This window comes from Mobula hypostoma, chromosome 13, assembly GCF_963921235.1.
Source record: "Mobula hypostoma chromosome 13, sMobHyp1.1, whole genome shotgun sequence".
In the NCBI taxonomy this organism is placed as follows: Eukaryota; Metazoa; Chordata; class Chondrichthyes; order Myliobatiformes; family Myliobatidae; genus Mobula; species Mobula hypostoma.
This window is the reverse complement of record NC_086109.1, coordinates 2431319-2448617: the sequence shown is the minus strand read 5'-3', so window position 1 is coordinate 2448617 and position 17299 is coordinate 2431319. Positions and strand designations below refer to the sequence as shown.

The following is a 17299-nucleotide window of genomic DNA, read 5'->3' as shown; positions in this document are numbered from 1 at the left end:
CTGGATACCAGCACAGCAGTGGGGAAGCAGAGGGTGACACTGGATACCAGCACAGCAGTGGGGAAGCAGAGGGTGACACTGGATACCAGCACAGCAGTGGGGAAGCAGAGGGTGACACTGGATACCAGCACAGCAGTGGGGAAGCAGAGGGTGACACTGGATACCAGCACAGCGGTGGGGAAGGCAGAGATTGACTTTAGTCTCCAGTACACACAGTAAGTGGAGTGAGAAACGGCTCAGCCTGAGTTCCAGTTTAGCAACAGGTCAATGAGCTGTGATATTGAACGGTGGTTACATGAGGTTGCCTCCTGCTTCTGTATCAGAGGAAATATTTCTCAACTCATCATACTGCCGAATTCTCCTGCTTTCTCTCCACCCGCACTGCAGTGATTATCAGCTCCCCCCGCAACCTGTTCACAAAACCTCGGCCAGGAGCAACAAACGGCCTCATCTTCTCCCTCACTCCTCCTTCAGGGATCTGTGGATGTGCCCGGCAAGGCCCCACTCCGAGCTCCCTCTGTCCCTCACAGCACTCACGAACTTCCATTTATCACATGTTCCCTCAACACGTTCACCTCCCCAAGCACCTCACCCAACCCTTCTCCCGAATGGGTCTCATTTTTCATACCTGTGCCCCTCTGACCTGCCTTTGATATCTGGCTGCAGGCTGCAACTTCCATCCTCTGGACCGGGTGCAAAGAGTCTTCACTCTGTTCCTCTCTTGAGCTTACCGTGTACTGTTGGAATGGTGGGCTGCTTCTCTCACAGGGCCGGGAGACAAACAATGAGACCCATCACCCGCTCTTGTAACTCTGATTCTCCCAGTCTGATTCATCCTCCAGTCACTGAGCTCATCTGCTGACTGTCTCCTCTTGTCTCCTCAGCTGGGACTGGGGATTCCTCTACCACTGTGAACGGAGCTCTGGGACGCTCGGTCTCCTTACTTCCTGGGATCCCAGTCGGAGAAGACATTGCTCAGCTTGTGTGGAGACGGTTCTCACCCAGAGCGAAGATTGTGTCATATTCAAACAAGATCAGTGACTATTACGGATCTGAGGAGTACAAGCGACGGATAACTCTTCATCCCAGGAACTTCGGTCTGGAAATCCGTGATCTACAGAAAAGTGACTCTGATGTTTATGAGGTGTCTGTTACAGCAAGTACAGGAGCACAGACTCAGAACAAAATGCGACTGGAGGTGTACGGTGAGTGAGACACCGCGGAGGGGCTCGGGTTTCTTCGGTTCCTGAAACACCCCCAATTAATGGGTGAGGGCAGATCCTGTGTGCTTCCCTGTTTACTGAACCCCAGTGACTGCCCGTGTCCAGAGCTGGGCTCATGGTCCCAGTGTAGTGGGATTGAGACAGTCTGGGGAACACATTTACCACATCCCCTGAGACTGAGTCAGAGCCCGAGAAGAAGTAATGATGACTCTCATTACTCTGAGTCCAGAGGAGATCAGCACTCGGGTGGACTATGGAAGATGTGGTTACAGGGTGAGTGTTTAAACAGCATTTGGCCAGGTTCATGGATGAAAGGTCTGGAGGCAAATGGGACTAGCTTAGAACAGCACAGAGATTGTTGAGTTGGGCTGAATGGCCTCTTTCCATTGATGTTTCTCTGCTTGACCCATGGGAACCTGAGCTGAACAATGGACCCATAAGGTGGGAGGGTCTGTAAAGGGGGTGAGTGGTCTGTGGGTCACTGTATCCCCAGTTAAAGATCTGGTCTGTCATGTTCAGGGATTCAAGTTATCCCATCAGTTTCCCAGGGCATTGCTTGTTAATTGCCCAGACTGAGCTCAGCAAAGTGTTTATTCCTCAGCCTTCATGCTGTGCTGTGCTGAGTGATACCTTGTGTACTCATTACACTGAATATAGTGTCCTAGTGAGTGACACGGTACACGGACACAACAGCACACTCACACACATCAATATGGTTCCTGACTCACTCTAGCAATAACATTACATTCAAAGTAGACTACAGACTGCAATATCAAAACAGTGATCTGTTTGTTGGTCTCCTCTCTCGCTGTGGAAGGGACGACATCTCTCTCTCCCTGTGGCATGTTGAAGTGCTGGTTTGTGGACTATAGTTTTTGATGGACCTCGATCATGGTCTCTTTGGGGGTTTGCTATCGCTTGCCTGAAGGTGGTGTGGGGCTGATGCTTCCTGCTGGAATGTGGGTGAAACGGGAAGTGGGGAAGGATCATGCTTTGCTGCCACTTGTGCGTGAGAGGGGCGTGGGGGGACTTTGTGGTTCCAACATTTTTCTGTCAGTCATTCTTTGGGGTTTTCCTCTGTTTCGTGGATGTCTGTGAAGTGTGAGAATTTCAGGTTGGATACTGTATACATTCTCTGATATTAAATTGAACCAATGAACCATTGAAAATAATCTCACCCAGCAACATCCGTCTGAAGTTTGGCTGAGAAATGTTCTCTCTTCCATCCCAGGGTTAAATGGTTCCCATTGGAGGGATAACATTAGAAAATGAGAAATAGGGGGAGTAGACCAATCCGCCCCCAAGCCTAGTACTGTCAGGGTTGGTTTGGCAGCCTTGGGTCCACTTTCCTGCCTGTTCCCCACACCCCCAACTCCTCGTCTCTGTGTGAAATGGGCAGACACTTATTCTGATGCTGTGTCCTCACTCTAGATTCCACCCTCTACCCCACGAGGTGGCGCATCCTTGTAGCCCCCCCGACTGTTGATTCACTCCAGGCAGGTCCTGTCCTTGACTATTTCACACCTGCTCCCAGTCTCCATGATCATTGCTGTCACTTGGTAACTTTACCAACTAAGGGCATTCAGCCCTCTTCATCTGTAACAACTTCAGTGAGACACAGGACACCAAAATAGTCTCACCAAGAACTCCCAATTAATTCTGACCTGAAGAGCATGGACCCAAGCTCTGTAATGAAGACAGGGAGTTTATTTAGTATCATGGAGAAACAGAGTCGACACTTAACAATACAATTACTGACAGTGAGACTCCAATGTTTTCAATGGCTTGATCAGCTCCATTCATAGATCCTGCTGGCTGCTCCATCTACATCATCCAGACGGCTGCTGATATTCCGTAGCTCTGCCTTTCCCTGTTCTCCCAGAGGATGTCAGAGGTCATAGATTGTTTTGGCTGAATTATTCAGCTATTGCTGCCTCTCTGACTGGATGTCTGTGACAAGGCAAATGCTGCAGGGATTTGTGCTTGGTCCATTGTTGTTTGTCATCTATATCAACGACCCGGACGATAATGTGGTTAACTGGGTCAGCAAATTTGCAGATGACATCAAGATTAGGGATATAGTAGACAGCAAGGAAGACCATCAGATCTTGCAGCAGGGTCTGGACCAGCTGAAAATGGACTGAAAAATGGCACATGGAATTTAATGCCAATAAGTGTGACATGTTTTACTTTGATAGGACCAACCAAGATAGATCTTACACTGTGAATGGTATGCCACTGAGGACTGTGGTAGAACGAAGGGATATAGTAACACAGGTCTATAACTCATCGGAAGTGGTGTCAGAGGTAGATAGGGTCGTAAAGAAGAATTTTGGAACAATAGCCTTCATAAATCAAAGTATTGAGTACAGGAGTTGGCATGTTAGTTGAAGTTGCATAAAATGTTGATGAGACCTACTTTGGAATATTATGTGCGGTGTTGGTCAGCTGCCTACAGGAAAGATGTAAATAAGGTTGAAAGAGTGCAGAGAAAATTTACAAGGTTGTTGCCGGGTCTGGAAGACATGAGTTATAAGGAAAGATTGAATAGGTTAGGACATTATTCCTTGGAATGTAAAAGACTGAGGGGACACTTGATTGAGGTATACAAAATTATGAGGGTATAAATAGAGTAAATGCAAACAGGTGTTTTTTCACTGCAGTTGCGTAGGACTACAAACAGAGGTCATAGGTTAAGGGTGAAAGGTGAAAAGTTTAGGGGGAACATGAGGGAAAAATTCTTCACAGAGTGTCATGAGAATATGAAATGAGCTGTCACCAGAAGTGCAAGCTCAATTTCAACAGTTAAGAGAAGTTTGGACAGGTACATGGATGGTACTGTATGGAGAGCTATGCTCCTGGCGCTGGTCGATTGGAGCAGACAGTTTAAATGATTTTGGCATGGAGCAGAAGGACCAAAGATCTGTTACTGTGCTGTAATTTTCTATGACTTGATGACTGTTCTGAACTCTGGGATGGTGTCTTTTCTATGTTGTAAGTGAATTGCGGACAAGTGTACATGGATAGGAGGCTGGTTTCCATGATATACTTAGTTGTGTTCACAACTCTCTGCAGTTTCTTACAGTCACATACAAAACAGTTGCCATAACAAGTGTGATGCACCCATGATGCTTTCTATGGTGCATCTACAAAAGCTGGTGAGGGTTAAAGGGGACATGCCAATGGTTTTTAGTGTGTTGAAGTGCTGTTCTTTTCTGCGAGTGAGGGGGCCAGGGACTGTTATTGTGGAAGTTAATTTTTGCGAGTGAGAGGGTCGGGGACTGTTATTGTGGCTGGTCTTTTCTGTGAGTGAGGGGTGTTGGGGGTGGTTATTGTCACTTTTTTTTTGCTGTGGGAAAGGGGGGATTTTGGGGACTGTGACTTCTGTTTCTTCTCTTTTTTTGTGTCGGGGAAGAGTTAATGGCTTTTCATTCAGCAACACCATTTCTTTCTGTGTTTAGTGGCTATCTGAAGTAGAGACATATCAGAGTTGTATTGTACACACATACTTATGAAGCTTTGAACCTTTATTGAGTTTGACCAAGACTGTCTATCAGTGATGTTCAGTCCTGCGAACTGCAGCCTTCTCAGCTTCGACAGTGTTGTGGTTAAGGATTGTCTACCCTCACTCTCCACACCACCCACTCCCAACATTTTGAAGTCAATGACCAACTCTTGTTTTACTGACATTGAGAAAGATGGCTGTCATGGCAACACATCACTAGGCTCTTTACCTCACTCCTCGGCTCTGACTCATCATTATTTGAGATTTGGCCGACTATGGTGGTGCCTACTGCCAAATGAGGGGATGAGAGGTGATCACACTGAAACATCCAAACACCTCATCGGGTTCTGCAGGATGGAGCCCTGGCTGGAGTGATAGAATATGAGCTCAGCTGCTCCAGACTAAGAGAGGATGTAATACACGGGAGAAATCACACCCAGAGGCTAGTGAATTTTCACAGCTCTTTACTAAACAGCACTACAGAAGTTCAGTCACATGGGGTATTCAACGTAGATGTGGATGGTTTTTGGATGTCAAGGGAATTAAAGGATGTGAGTTTGGTGCAGGAAAACGAGGTGGAGGGCAATCAGCCATGAATGGGGCAGCAGACAGGAAGGGGCTGAATGGTCAAACATAAAGTTTCTACTGAACAAAGAAATGGAGCTGGAATGAATTCCTGGAACACACAGACATCAGCAAGACATGACGCAGCTTTATGAGTAACTCTTGTGAAAGAGGGTGCAGCACTTGTGGGAACTTCCTGCAGCAGTAACTGGCTGAACTGAAGGGTGAGAGAAGAGTTAAACTGTTGGGTTGGAAATGAGTTGGGACTGGTTTAAATTTCATGTGTTTCTGTTGGGATGGAATGCGGGAGTTGGGGATTAAGGTGTCGATAAGGATCTTCTTAATTCACCTTTCTTTTTCTGTCTCGACCTCAGGTCCTGTGTCAGGTACAGTCATCATGGTTCAGTACATCGCCAAGACTTGCAATATCACCTTGATCTGCTCTGAAGATTCAGGCAACTCCACCTTCAGGTGGTGGAGGGGAGGAGAAGTTGTGGGAACTGGCAGCCACTATCACCTCCAGCGGCATGGAGAGGCGAAAGGGGATAAAGAAGTCCTGTATGAGTGTGAGGCACGGAACCCCGTCAGTAACGAAATGGCAGAGGTCTGGCTGGGAGACATCTGTGGAAAGAACAAATCTGGTGAATGTCAGAGGGAGCAATTGGAATTTAGAGAGGCTGCCCAGACTGTTCAATAAGATAGTGCTGATGGAGTTTTATTTTGTGTGTAATCTGCGCCCTTTTACAAAAAAAAAAGTTTACATATGTTCACTGACTTTCATGAGAATGGTTCTCATTTTAAAACATGGATATCCCTGTCCAGGACACACTCCAGTCCCGGAATATCCACTGATCCAAGGAGACATGGTATGCTTCCTTCCCCAGGGACACCTGAGCATGGACATTTCCTCAGAAGAGGCACAGGCATTTGGTTCAGTCAGAAACCTCGATAGTTCTTTTTCAGGAACTAGGAATTCCAGGCTGAGGTAGACAGACAACAAATTTTCCTCCTCACTGGGTTGACTCTTGCTGTCCTTTGCTGGCTCTTGGTCTGGGGGAGGTTTCTTCACCCCAGTCATCTGGGAGCTGTCCACACAAGACTGTAATCAACCTTTCTTCCCACACAGCCCTGGGAGATGTGGGCCATTCACCTGGGGGCGTGGAGGAAGTTCACTGGGGTTAAACAAAATCAGTGCATTTATAACCCCACCCCACGGATTTGTCATCCTCTCCAAACTCCCTCAACATTGCTCTGCCAGACTGACATTATATAACAGAAGGAAAGCTTTTCCTTTTGTGCAAGAATAAACTGCTCTCTGTGTGCTCACTCCCTCCACTGAGGCTGATGACAGTCTGGGCCCTCCCCACCTCCCCCTCTTTTCCATTGTCCCACACACTGACTGGCGGCAGCCCACATCTTTCCAATTGTAAATTCAGCTGAGTATTTCTTTATAAATATGATTTTCATATTAACATACACACTCGCATTGCAATATGTACATAATTGAAGTTAACACATTGCCCTCTAGAGAGCCCATGTGCTCCTTCTCCTGGGACACGCGGGTATGGACACAACTCCAGAAGAAGGGCATTTGGCTCAGGGAAAACCCTCAAGTGGCCACCACTTGGATCCGAAAATGGTCACCTTGGCCAGGCCCAAGAGCAGATTGATCTGGAGAATTCCCAAGTGACTCACCTGCCTTCGCATTGGGTGACCAAAGGTCACAAGGGTAGGGCTGAGGTGCAGCTGAACTTGAGGTACAGCGCCTTCAGATGGTTCAGTAGTCCTACAGCCTCTCACACTCCATATATACATGATACACTCTCTCCTCAAGGCTGCAGAAATGAGAGGTGGCTGGGGAGCCCATTAATTGACTTGGGAACCTGTCTCACAACATTCTCTTCTCCAGGCCCCAGTGGAAAGGGGGAGGACTCCTACATAAACACCTCCACTCCAGACACCAGAACGGACTGGCACAACATGTCCAGTGTGAAAAACTGAAGAGTTTGCAGGAGCAGCCTGCAAAAGAAATACCTCTGCTCCTGGAGAAATGTCACAGAGAGGCCAGATCTCAAGAACAACTTCTGAGCCTTGGTCTGATGAATAGTTCTGGCCATGGGTGGCAATCTGGTCTGAATGACCCTCATTGATGAGCCCCCTCAACACCCGTTGTGACAGAACAGCCAGAGGCTTCAGCTATGAGTCTCATCCAATCCACTGCTTCATCCATCCACCCATCCATGGAGCCAGAAAGTCTCTCACTGCTGGTGGAGGAACACTCTGAATGAAGGTGACCGTCCCAGTTCAGTACAACAGAGCAGGACAGCTGATATTTATTGCTGGGAGTCTTCCCGAGGGACAGTGTCTCTGGTAGATGCACCACACCACCAGTCTGGGAGGATGCCCAGTGTGAAGATAACCCTGCAGGGTCTGAAAGTGGAGTGTTTCAGCCTGCCCTGTCCTAGAGGTCTCTGTTGAGACATTGTAGATGGGTTTGACTCTGAATGTAACCCTAGTCTTCCCTGTCCTAGAGGTGTGTGTTGGGACATTGTAGAGGGTTTGACTGTCTATAAACCCAGGTCTCCCTGGCGTGGGCACCCATAATGATGGGCCCACAGATGTTGGGAACTCATGAAACTGAGGAAGGTCATGTGGCCCATTGTGAACCAGCTCTGAAATTACTGAATGACCAGAAGATTTCAGCAAATGTGGCTCTTCAGCCTGTCGCTTCCTGCTAGCTTCATGCTGTATCAGTCCAGCTCATTTCACATATTCACACCTCTCTCTCTCTCTCTCTCGTTCAGTGAGAGAGTGACTGGTCCTATTCATGCAGGGTTTGATCTGTGTGAGGACCATCATGGCCTCCACCACCCCTCCCAACACATGACAATGTTTTCCCTGGAGTACACTCCCCACTTCCCTCTCACCGTTCGGTCTAGTACTTTCTGCGGCTCTTGGTATCGTCTTCTCTGCCCAGAGACAGAGATCCTTTCTGTTTAGTCAGGGACCCTCATCGTTTCACCACCCTATTAAATCTGTCCCCAGCCTCTGTTCCCTCATTCTGCCATGACCCCTCCATTAACCTTCCCCAGCCCTGTTCCATCCACAGAGCTCTCTTGTCCTGCCTCAGCTCTGACCATCCCCACCCAGACATTCATTATCCCCGTTCACAGATCTGGGATCCTGATCAACAAATGCAGGGATACAGACTGCCTCACCCTCTTGTCATTCCTCATTCAAAGATCTGTGGGCAAGTTCCCTTTGTCCCTCCACACCACTTACACTCTCCCATTCATCCCACCTTCCCCAAACAGTACCCCTACCGCATCCCTGGACGGGGTCCAATTTGTCGTGTCTGTGCCCCACCACCCCCAGCTCTGCCCCCTCTATTGATATCTGGCTGCAAGTTGCAACTTCCTTCCTCAGGACCGGGTGCAAGAAGTCTTCACTCTTCCCTGTGTGGGCTCACTGTGGCCCAGCTCTCTCACTGGGCTGGGACCCAGAGAATGTGCCAGCAGACTCCCCTCAAGCCATCAGGCTAATCTACACGTCCACCGATAAACCCACCACCATTATGTTGTAACTTCCTGTCAGAGTAACATAATGTACAGATATTCCACTACCTATTGTCACTTTATGAACATGCAATCAGTTTATGTACATCAGCTACTCTTATGTAGGATTTCGGCCCAAAATGTCTACCGTTTATTCATTTCCATTGATGCTGCCTGACCTGCTGAGTTCCTCCAGCATTTTGTGTTTTGCTTTGGATTTCCAGCATCCGCTGCCTGTCTCGTGTCTATATTTACTGTTTTGTTTATGCTTCATGTTTTTTTTATGCTACCTCGGATCCAGTAACAATTATTTTGTTCTCCGTTACACTTGTGTACTGAAGTGTGACAATAAACTGTCATGGTCCGGATCGGGGTCCCTTTAAATTTACTTTGTTTATGTTACGATCTGGACTATTGACTCCCTGTTTCCCTTTGGTTCCCTGTTTTCCCGTGTCCCTCGGCTTTGGTGATTGGAGACAATTTACTCTCGACTGAACCAGTAGTTTATAGTCTCCGCTTTCAGCCGTTCAGTCCGGGAGCGTTTGCAAAGTCACCAAGGTACAGCGTGCCAATGTCATCTGGCTGGAGCAAACCTAGTCTCCGCCCGAAGCGAGTGCTGGTAATTCGCCTTTCCTCACCAGCGCAACCCTGTCAAGTTAGCTCGCCAAAGCGAGTCTGCAAAGTTTCCTCACCGAGGTGGGTCTGTCAGTTAACTCGCTGGAGGGAATCAAGAACCGCTGTCCACTGTTCCGGGCCGAGTCAAGAGCTCACCACTACCCAGAGGCTCCAAGTCAAGTCCTGGCTCTGGGTACATCCAAGTTCTGAGTCAAGTCCCGGCCCTGGCGGTCCGTGATTCCTACCCTACCCCACTGTCTGAATCCCCTCTCTGCCCCTCTCACCTCTAGCCCTCGTCTGCAGCCCTCGCCTGCACTTCAGTCTAGTTCTATCGCGGGAGCTAAATAGGTACTGTCTGGTGTTCTTTCGTGTTGGTCTTGTCTTGTCCTCGCCTCCGTGGGGTAAGTCTGGCCGAGTTGCCATTGCTCCACGGGGGGTCATGTCTTGTCCTCGCCTCTGTGGGGTAAGTCAGGCCATCTTGCCATTCCCCCGTGGGGGGGGGAGGGGGGTCATGTCTTGTTGTGTCTTGTCCTTGCCTCTGTGGGGTAAGTCAGGCCGTCTTGCGTTGCCCCATGGGGGTTCATGAGTCCTGGCCCTATGTCCTGTACCCAAGGAGGGGTCCTGACTCTGCATTCTGTGTATGTGTCCATGGTTCCATGTACCTGCTCTCCTGAGACTGAGGCTCTGTTTTTCCATGATCCTCCTCTCCCTAGCCCATCTCATGTCCTTGCCTGGTTCTGGGGTCCGAGCCCGAGGCAAGACCCAGATACTGGGTCCTTGCCCAGTCTCTGGCTCGGAGTCCATACCCTAGCCTCTGCATGTTGCCGCTTGTTCTGGGATCCAATTCCGAGTCCAAGCCCAGAGCCCTAGTCCCAGCCTAGTCATAATCCTGAGTCCTTGTCCGGTTCGCTACTCCTGCTTCTGCTTTGCTCTCCTGGTATCAAACAATAAACTCAATTTAATTAACCTCACAAGATGTGCCTTGCATTTGGGTCCACCCTTGCTCCCAATGCCCCACCATTGTGACAGAACGCTCTCGCCAAACATGGACCCAGCAGACACAAACACTGTTTTTCCAAACTCTTGTCAGCCTGAAAGTCAAGGTGTTGTTGTTCTGTTTTGCCCGCTGGCCAAAACCCCCTCCACCCACCCAGGTCATCGATAATACAGGCAAATCTGTTGGTTGCCTGGAGGCTCCTATTGGGGAGGGAGGGGGGATACTGTCATGGTCTGAATCAGGGTCCCTTTAAATTTACTTTGTTTATGTTACGATCCGGACCGTTGACTCCCTGTTGCCCTTTGGTTCCCTGTTTTCCCATGTCTCTCGGCTTTGGTGATTGGAGGCAATTTACTCTCGACTGAACCGGTAGTTTATGGTCTCCGGCTTTCAGCCGTTCGGTGCAAGAGCGTTTGCAAAGTCGCCAAAGGTACGGCGTGCCAATGTCACCTGGCCGCAGCAAGCCTAGTCTCCGCCCGAAGCAAGTGCCAGTAATTCACCTTTCCTCACCGGAGCAACCCTGTCAAGTTACCTTGCCAAACCGAGCCTGCAAAGTTTCCTCACCGAGGTGGGTCCGTCAGTTAACCCGCCAGAGGGAATCAAGAACCGCTGTCCACTGTTTCCGGGCCGAGTCAAGAGCTCGCCACTACCCAGAGGCTCCAAGTCAAGTCCCGTCCCTAGCGGCATCCAAGTACCGAGTCGATTCCTGGCCCTGGCGGCATCCAAGTTCCGAGTCGAGTCCTGGCCCTGGCGGTCTGTGATTCCTGTCCTACCCCACTGTCTGAATCCCTTCTCTGTCCCTCTCGCCTCTCGCCCTCGTCTGCAGCACTCGCCTGCACTTCAGTCTAGTTCTATCGCCGGAGCAAGATAGGTACTGTCTGGTGTTCTTTCGTGTTGGTCTTGTCTTGTCCTCGCCTCCATGGGGTAAGTATGACCACCTTGCCGTTGCCCCACAGGGGGTCATGTCTTGTCATATCCTGTCCTCATCTGCGTGGGATAAGTCAGGCCGTCTTGCCGTTGCCCCGTGGGGGTGTCATGAGACCCGGCCCTATGTCCTGTACCCAAGGAGGGGTCCCGACTCTGTGTTCTGTGTATGTGTCCATGGTTCCATGTGCCTGCTCTCCCAAGACCGAGGCTCTGTGTTCCCATGTTCCTCCTCTCCCTAGCCCCTGTCATGTCCTTGCCTGGTTCTGGGGTCCGAGCCCGAGGCAAGACCCAGGTACTGGGTCCTTGCCCAGTCTCTGTCTCGGAGTCCATACCCTAGCCTCTTCATGTCGCTGCTAGTTCTGGGATCCAATTCCGAGTCCAAGCCCAGACCCCTAGTCCCAGCCTAGTCGTAATCCTGAGTCCTTGTCCAGTTTGCTACTCCTGCTTCTGCTTTGCTCTGCTGGTATCAAACAATAAACTCAATTTAATTAACCTCACAAGATGTGTCTTGCATTTGGGTCCACCCTTGCTCCCAATGCCCCACCATTGTGACATAAACAACCTTGGATTTGAATCCTGAAACTTGAAATGGCTGCTCCTGTGTCTGTGATTCCTCAGCACTAATTCCTCCTCCTGATAACTGTTTTCACTTGTCTCCTCAGATGAGATTCCCGTCGTGGAAGGTGCCCTCGGAGAAGTGGTTTTGTTAACTTCTGAGATCCTAAAACTACCAAAAATTACCAATGTTGTGTGGAGAATATTATCAGACTCAACCAAGATAGCAGAATGCATGAATGGGAAATTGACATATCTCGATACTAAAAAGTACAAGCAACGGATTGGCTGTCATCCAGCAGACTGTAGTTTAACAATCCATGATCTACAGAAAGAGGACACTGACGTTTATGAGGTGATTGTTACAACAAGTTCAGGAACACGGACTAAGAGGAAAGTGCAACTGAAGGTAGCTGGTAAGTGAGATACCATGAAGGGGTCCAGGTTTCACCAGTTCCTGAAATACCCCTAATTAATGGGTGAGGGCAGATCCTGTGTGTTCCCCTGTTTTCTGAGCCCCACTGTCTGCCCGTGTCCACAGCTGGGCTCATGGTCCCAGTGTAGTGGGATTGAGCCAGTGTGAGGCTTGAGGACACACTCACCACATCCCCAGAGACTGGACCAGAGGCTGTGAAGCATCAAACTGCCAATGGGGAACCTCGTGACTCTGAGGCTGGAGGAACTGAGTACATATGGAGTGGAAAACAGAGCAATAGCCAATGGGGTGGGAGGGACTGTAATGGAAGGGCCAAATGGTCTATATCTGTGGGTCACAGTTAAACAGATCCCACAGCATCTCCAGGTCAAAGGTGTGGTCTGTCATGTTCAGGGATCCCAGTTCTGTCTATTTCTCAGAGCACTGCTTGCTAATGGCCCAGACTGCGGTCTGAGCTCAGCAAAGTACACAAATACAAGAGTACACCAACACCCAGCATAACAGAATCACAAGCAAGAGAAAATCTGCAGATGCTGGACATCCGAGCAACACACACAAAATGCTGGAGGAACTCAGCAGGCTAGGCAGCACCGAGGGGAAAAAAGTACAGTTGACATTTCAGGCCAAAACCCTTTGGCAGTCCTTTGAAGGGTCATGACCTATAACGTCGACTGTTTACTCTTTTCCATACTTTGGATTTTTGTTTATTAATTGAAGGGTAAAATGAAATACAGTACAACAAGTAAATCTTTCATGTTTCAAAACTTTTTCTAGCTGCATCCAATTCCTGCTGCATGGCAACAAAGGCTATGTGCATGAGGGCATTTCAGTTGTTGCGCAGCCATGCACCTGTGCAGTTTTAGAGGGAACAGAGCTGAGGTGACAATAAGCTGTCACTATTGCTCAGTGTGACTTTACCCTTCCCCACGGAGCCTCACAGTGGTCACAGTGCCACCCGCTTGGCTGCTGCTGCTGTGGCCTGAAAGTTCATTTCCCCACCTACCCCCAGCAGCAGCGTCCAAAGGGAAGTACTTGTTGCTGCTCCCTCTACCTTTCCTGGTGTTCACCAACTCATCTGCAGTGTACCTGTGACTACTGTACAGAAACTGTTATCGATGATGCTCTCAGTATCCTGGATGGCCCTGAATATATCCTCCTTCAGTTCCAGCAACTTAGCATGGTCAGTCAGGAGCTGCATAGTTCAAGGGATTGGCTATCATGTCTGTGGACCCAGCAGCCGACTTCATCCCCCAATCCTAAATGGTCTCTGCACCTCAAGACCACCCTTCAACTTAGTGAGAGTATTTCCTCCTTCCCTGAGGGTTACAGAGGCTCAGACACTCTATCAAACAGGAAGTCACCACCTCCAACACTCCATCCTCCTGCCTGACTCCCCCAGCCTTGGAACAGGTGGACTTCCCAGGGTCAGGCCCAGGGAAAGGGCAGTACTGGAGATGGTGGCCAGGTAATGTGAATGGAAGTGTTCAGTTACCCTCTGCACCTTCCTTCCACCCAAAAATTCCCCTCCCTCCTTACCCGCTGCTGATCCGCACCTACTGCCTCGGGAGTGGGTTAGAGGCCAGGCATAACAGTACTATCCCAGTGGCACCAAGCGCAGCCTGAGGGCTGGGACACACAGCTATCTGTCACTGGGAAGCAAACAATGAACTGCCCGTCAGTAACCTCCTTCCACATCAGCTTGCGGTAGAAAGAGGAGACGTGGCTGCTGTGCTGACGATTGAGTGGGAATGGGGTGATCTCCAGCAGCACCTCCCTGAAGATGCAGATGGTAGAGGAGCTCATGGGGAATAGAACCTTAGAACCACAGCACAGAAAACAGGCCATTCGGCCCTTCTAGTCTGTGCTGAAACATTATTCCGTTAGTCCCATTGACCTGCATCCAGTCCATAACCCTCCAGACTCTCCCATTCATGTACCTGTCCAACTTATTCTTAAAATTTAAGACTGAGCCTGCATTTACCATGTCAGATGGCAGATTAGAAAGCTGCTGGAGACCTCAAGTGTGTCCACCAACAGAAATATCTCATCCACAGTGAGTCCTTTAGAGTCATTGTCGAAGAGAAATACAGCACAGAAACCGGCCCTTCGGTCCATCTAATCCATGCTGAAACCATTGAAACTGCCTACTCGCAATGACCTGCACCGACATCATTGCCCTCCATATCCCGGCTATCCATATACCTACCTATCCAATTTTCTCTTAAACATTGAAATCGAGCTTGCATGGACCACTTGCACTGGCAGCTCATTCCGCAATCTCGTGACCCTCTGAGTGAAGAAGTTTCCCTTCATTTTTGCCTTAAACTTCTAACCTTTCAACCTTAACCAATGATCTCTGGTGGGAGTCCTACCCAACGTCAGTGGAAAAAGCCTTTGTATTGCCCCTATTATACCCTCATAATTTTGTATACCTTTATAAATCTCCTCCCAATTGTCTACATTCTAAAGAAAACAGTTGTGATCTATTCAATCTTTCCTTATAACCCAGGTCCTCCCGACCCGGCAACAGGCTTGTAAATTTTCTCTTCACTCTTTCAAACCTGTTTACATCCTTCCTGGAGGTAGGTGACCAAAACTCCATACAATGCTCCAAATTAGGCCTCACCGATGTCTTATACAACTTCGTCATAACATCTCATCTTCTGAAGGCCAATGTGCCAAAAGCTTTCTTTATGACCCCATCTATGATGGCATTTTCAATGAATTATGAATCTGTATTCCCAGATCCCTTTGTTCTACCACAGTCCTCAGTGCCCTGCCATTCACTGCGTAAGACCTGCTGTTGGTCCTACTGAAATGCCAAACCTCGTACTTGTCTGTCTTAGATTCCATCTGACATTTCTCGGTCCATTTTTCCAGCTGATACTGATCACTTTGCAATCCATGATATCTTTACTCACTGTCCACTACACCCCAAAACTGTGTCATCCACAAATTTGCTGGTCTAGTTATCCACATGATTATTTAGATCATTGCTACAGATGGCAAACAACGAAGGACCCAGCATTGACACCACTAGTACACCACTAGTTACAGGCCTCCAGTCCGAGAGGCAACCTTCTACTACCACTTCTGGCTTCTTCCACAAATCCAATGTCTAATCCAATTTACTCTCTCATCCTGAATGCCAAGCAACAGATCCTTCTTGACCAGACACCCATGTCGGATCTTGTCAAATGCCTTTCTAAAATCTATGCAGACAACATCTGCTACCTTGCCTTCATCCACTTTCCCGGTAACATCCTCGATAAAAACTTACAAGATTAATTAGACACGACATACCACGTACAAAGCCATGCTGACTATCCTTAATCAGTCCATATCGATCCAATTACTGATATATCTGGTCCCTCAGAGCCTTTTTTAAACAGTGAAACTCCATTGGCTATCCTCCAATCCTTTGGTACCACTCCTATAGTTAAGGGTGATTTAAATATCTCTGCTAGGCCCCTGGAAATTTCTGCACTTGGCTTCCACAGGATCCGAGGGAACACCTTGTCAGGTGCTGTGGATTTATCCACGCTGATTTGTCTCAGGGTGGCAAACACCTCCTGCTCTGTAATCTGTGGAGGATCCATGAAGTTGCCACTATGGCTCACTTCTGTAGACTCTGTATCCACCCCCTGAGTAAATACAGATGCAAAGAATGCATTTCCCATCTCCCCATCTGTTCTGGCTCCACACATGGACTACCATTCATGTCTTCCAGCAAACCAATGTTGTCCCTAGCAATCCTTTTGCTCTTAACATACCTGTAGAATCCTTTAGGATTCTCCTTCACCTTGTCTGCAAGAGCAACTTCAAACCTTACTTTAGTCTTTCTAATTTCTTTCTAAAGCCTTCCCTTGCATTTCTTGTGTTTCATGAGCACCTCATTTGTTCATACTTACCTATGCCTGCTGTACACCCCCTTTTATCTCTGAAACAGGGGCTCAAGATCTCTTGTAAACCAAAGTTCCGTAGCATGCTATCTTTACCTTTTATTCTGACAGGCACATACCATACTCGTATTCTCAGAACTTCATTTTTGAAGGCCTTCTACTTTCCAAGTACACCTTTGTCAGAAACAGCCTGTCCCAAACCACACTTGCCAGATCATTTCTGATACCATCAAAATTGGCCTGTCTCTAATTTAGGATCTCAACTCACAGACCAGATCTATCTCTTTGTATCATACACAAAATGCTGGAGGAACAGGCAGCACCTAAAGAAAACAGTACCATCGACCCTGAGGGTCTCGGCCTGAAATGTCAGCTGTACTCTTTTCCATAGATGCTGCCTGGCCAGCTAAATTCCTCTAGCATTTTGTGGGTGTTGTTTGGATTTCCAGCATCTGCAGATTTTCTCTTGTTTGTGAATTGGACTACCTCTTTGTATATTTACTTTGAAACTAATGGCATTGTCTTCAATAGATGCAAAGTGTTCCTCTGCACCAACTTCTGTCATCTGCCCTGTCTCATTTCCTAATAGCAGACTAAGTATCAGCAACTCTCGTTGGGACTTCTACACACTGACGAAGGAAACTTTCCTGAATACATTTAACCAACTCTATCCCATCTCGTCCTTTTACAGTATGGGATTCCCAGCCATTATGTGGAAAGTTAAGATCACCTACTACAACAACCTTGTGTTTCTGGCAACAGTCTGCGAGCTCTCTATAAATTTATTCCTCTGAATCCCACGGACTGTTGGGTTGTTTGTAATTTAGCCCCACTAACGCCGTCATTCCTTTTTGATTTCTCAGTTCCACCCATAAGGCCTCACTAGTCGAGTTCTCCAGTCAATCCTGATGGAGCTCTGTGGTGATATTCTCTCTGACTAGTAACGCCAGCCCTCCTCCTTTAATCCCTCCCACTCTGTCACATCTAAAACAACGGAACCCCGTAATATTGAGCTGCCAGT

The 17299-nt window shown here is 48.3% G+C and overlaps 1 protein-coding gene across 1 annotated transcript in view; it reads left to right on the top strand.

Annotated features, from left to right (window-relative positions):
* The window catches only part of LOC134355366 (uncharacterized), a 53256-nt gene that overhangs the window by 29196 nt on the left and 6761 nt on the right, over positions 1-17299 (top strand). Inside the window, exons 2-4 of the mRNA XM_063065146.1 lie at positions 885-1205; positions 5667-5933; positions 12048-12356. Of these exons, the coding sequence (XP_062921216.1) occupies positions 885-1205; positions 5667-5933; positions 12048-12356 (897 nt within the window). The remainder of the gene's footprint in view (positions 1-884; positions 1206-5666; positions 5934-12047; positions 12357-17299) is intronic.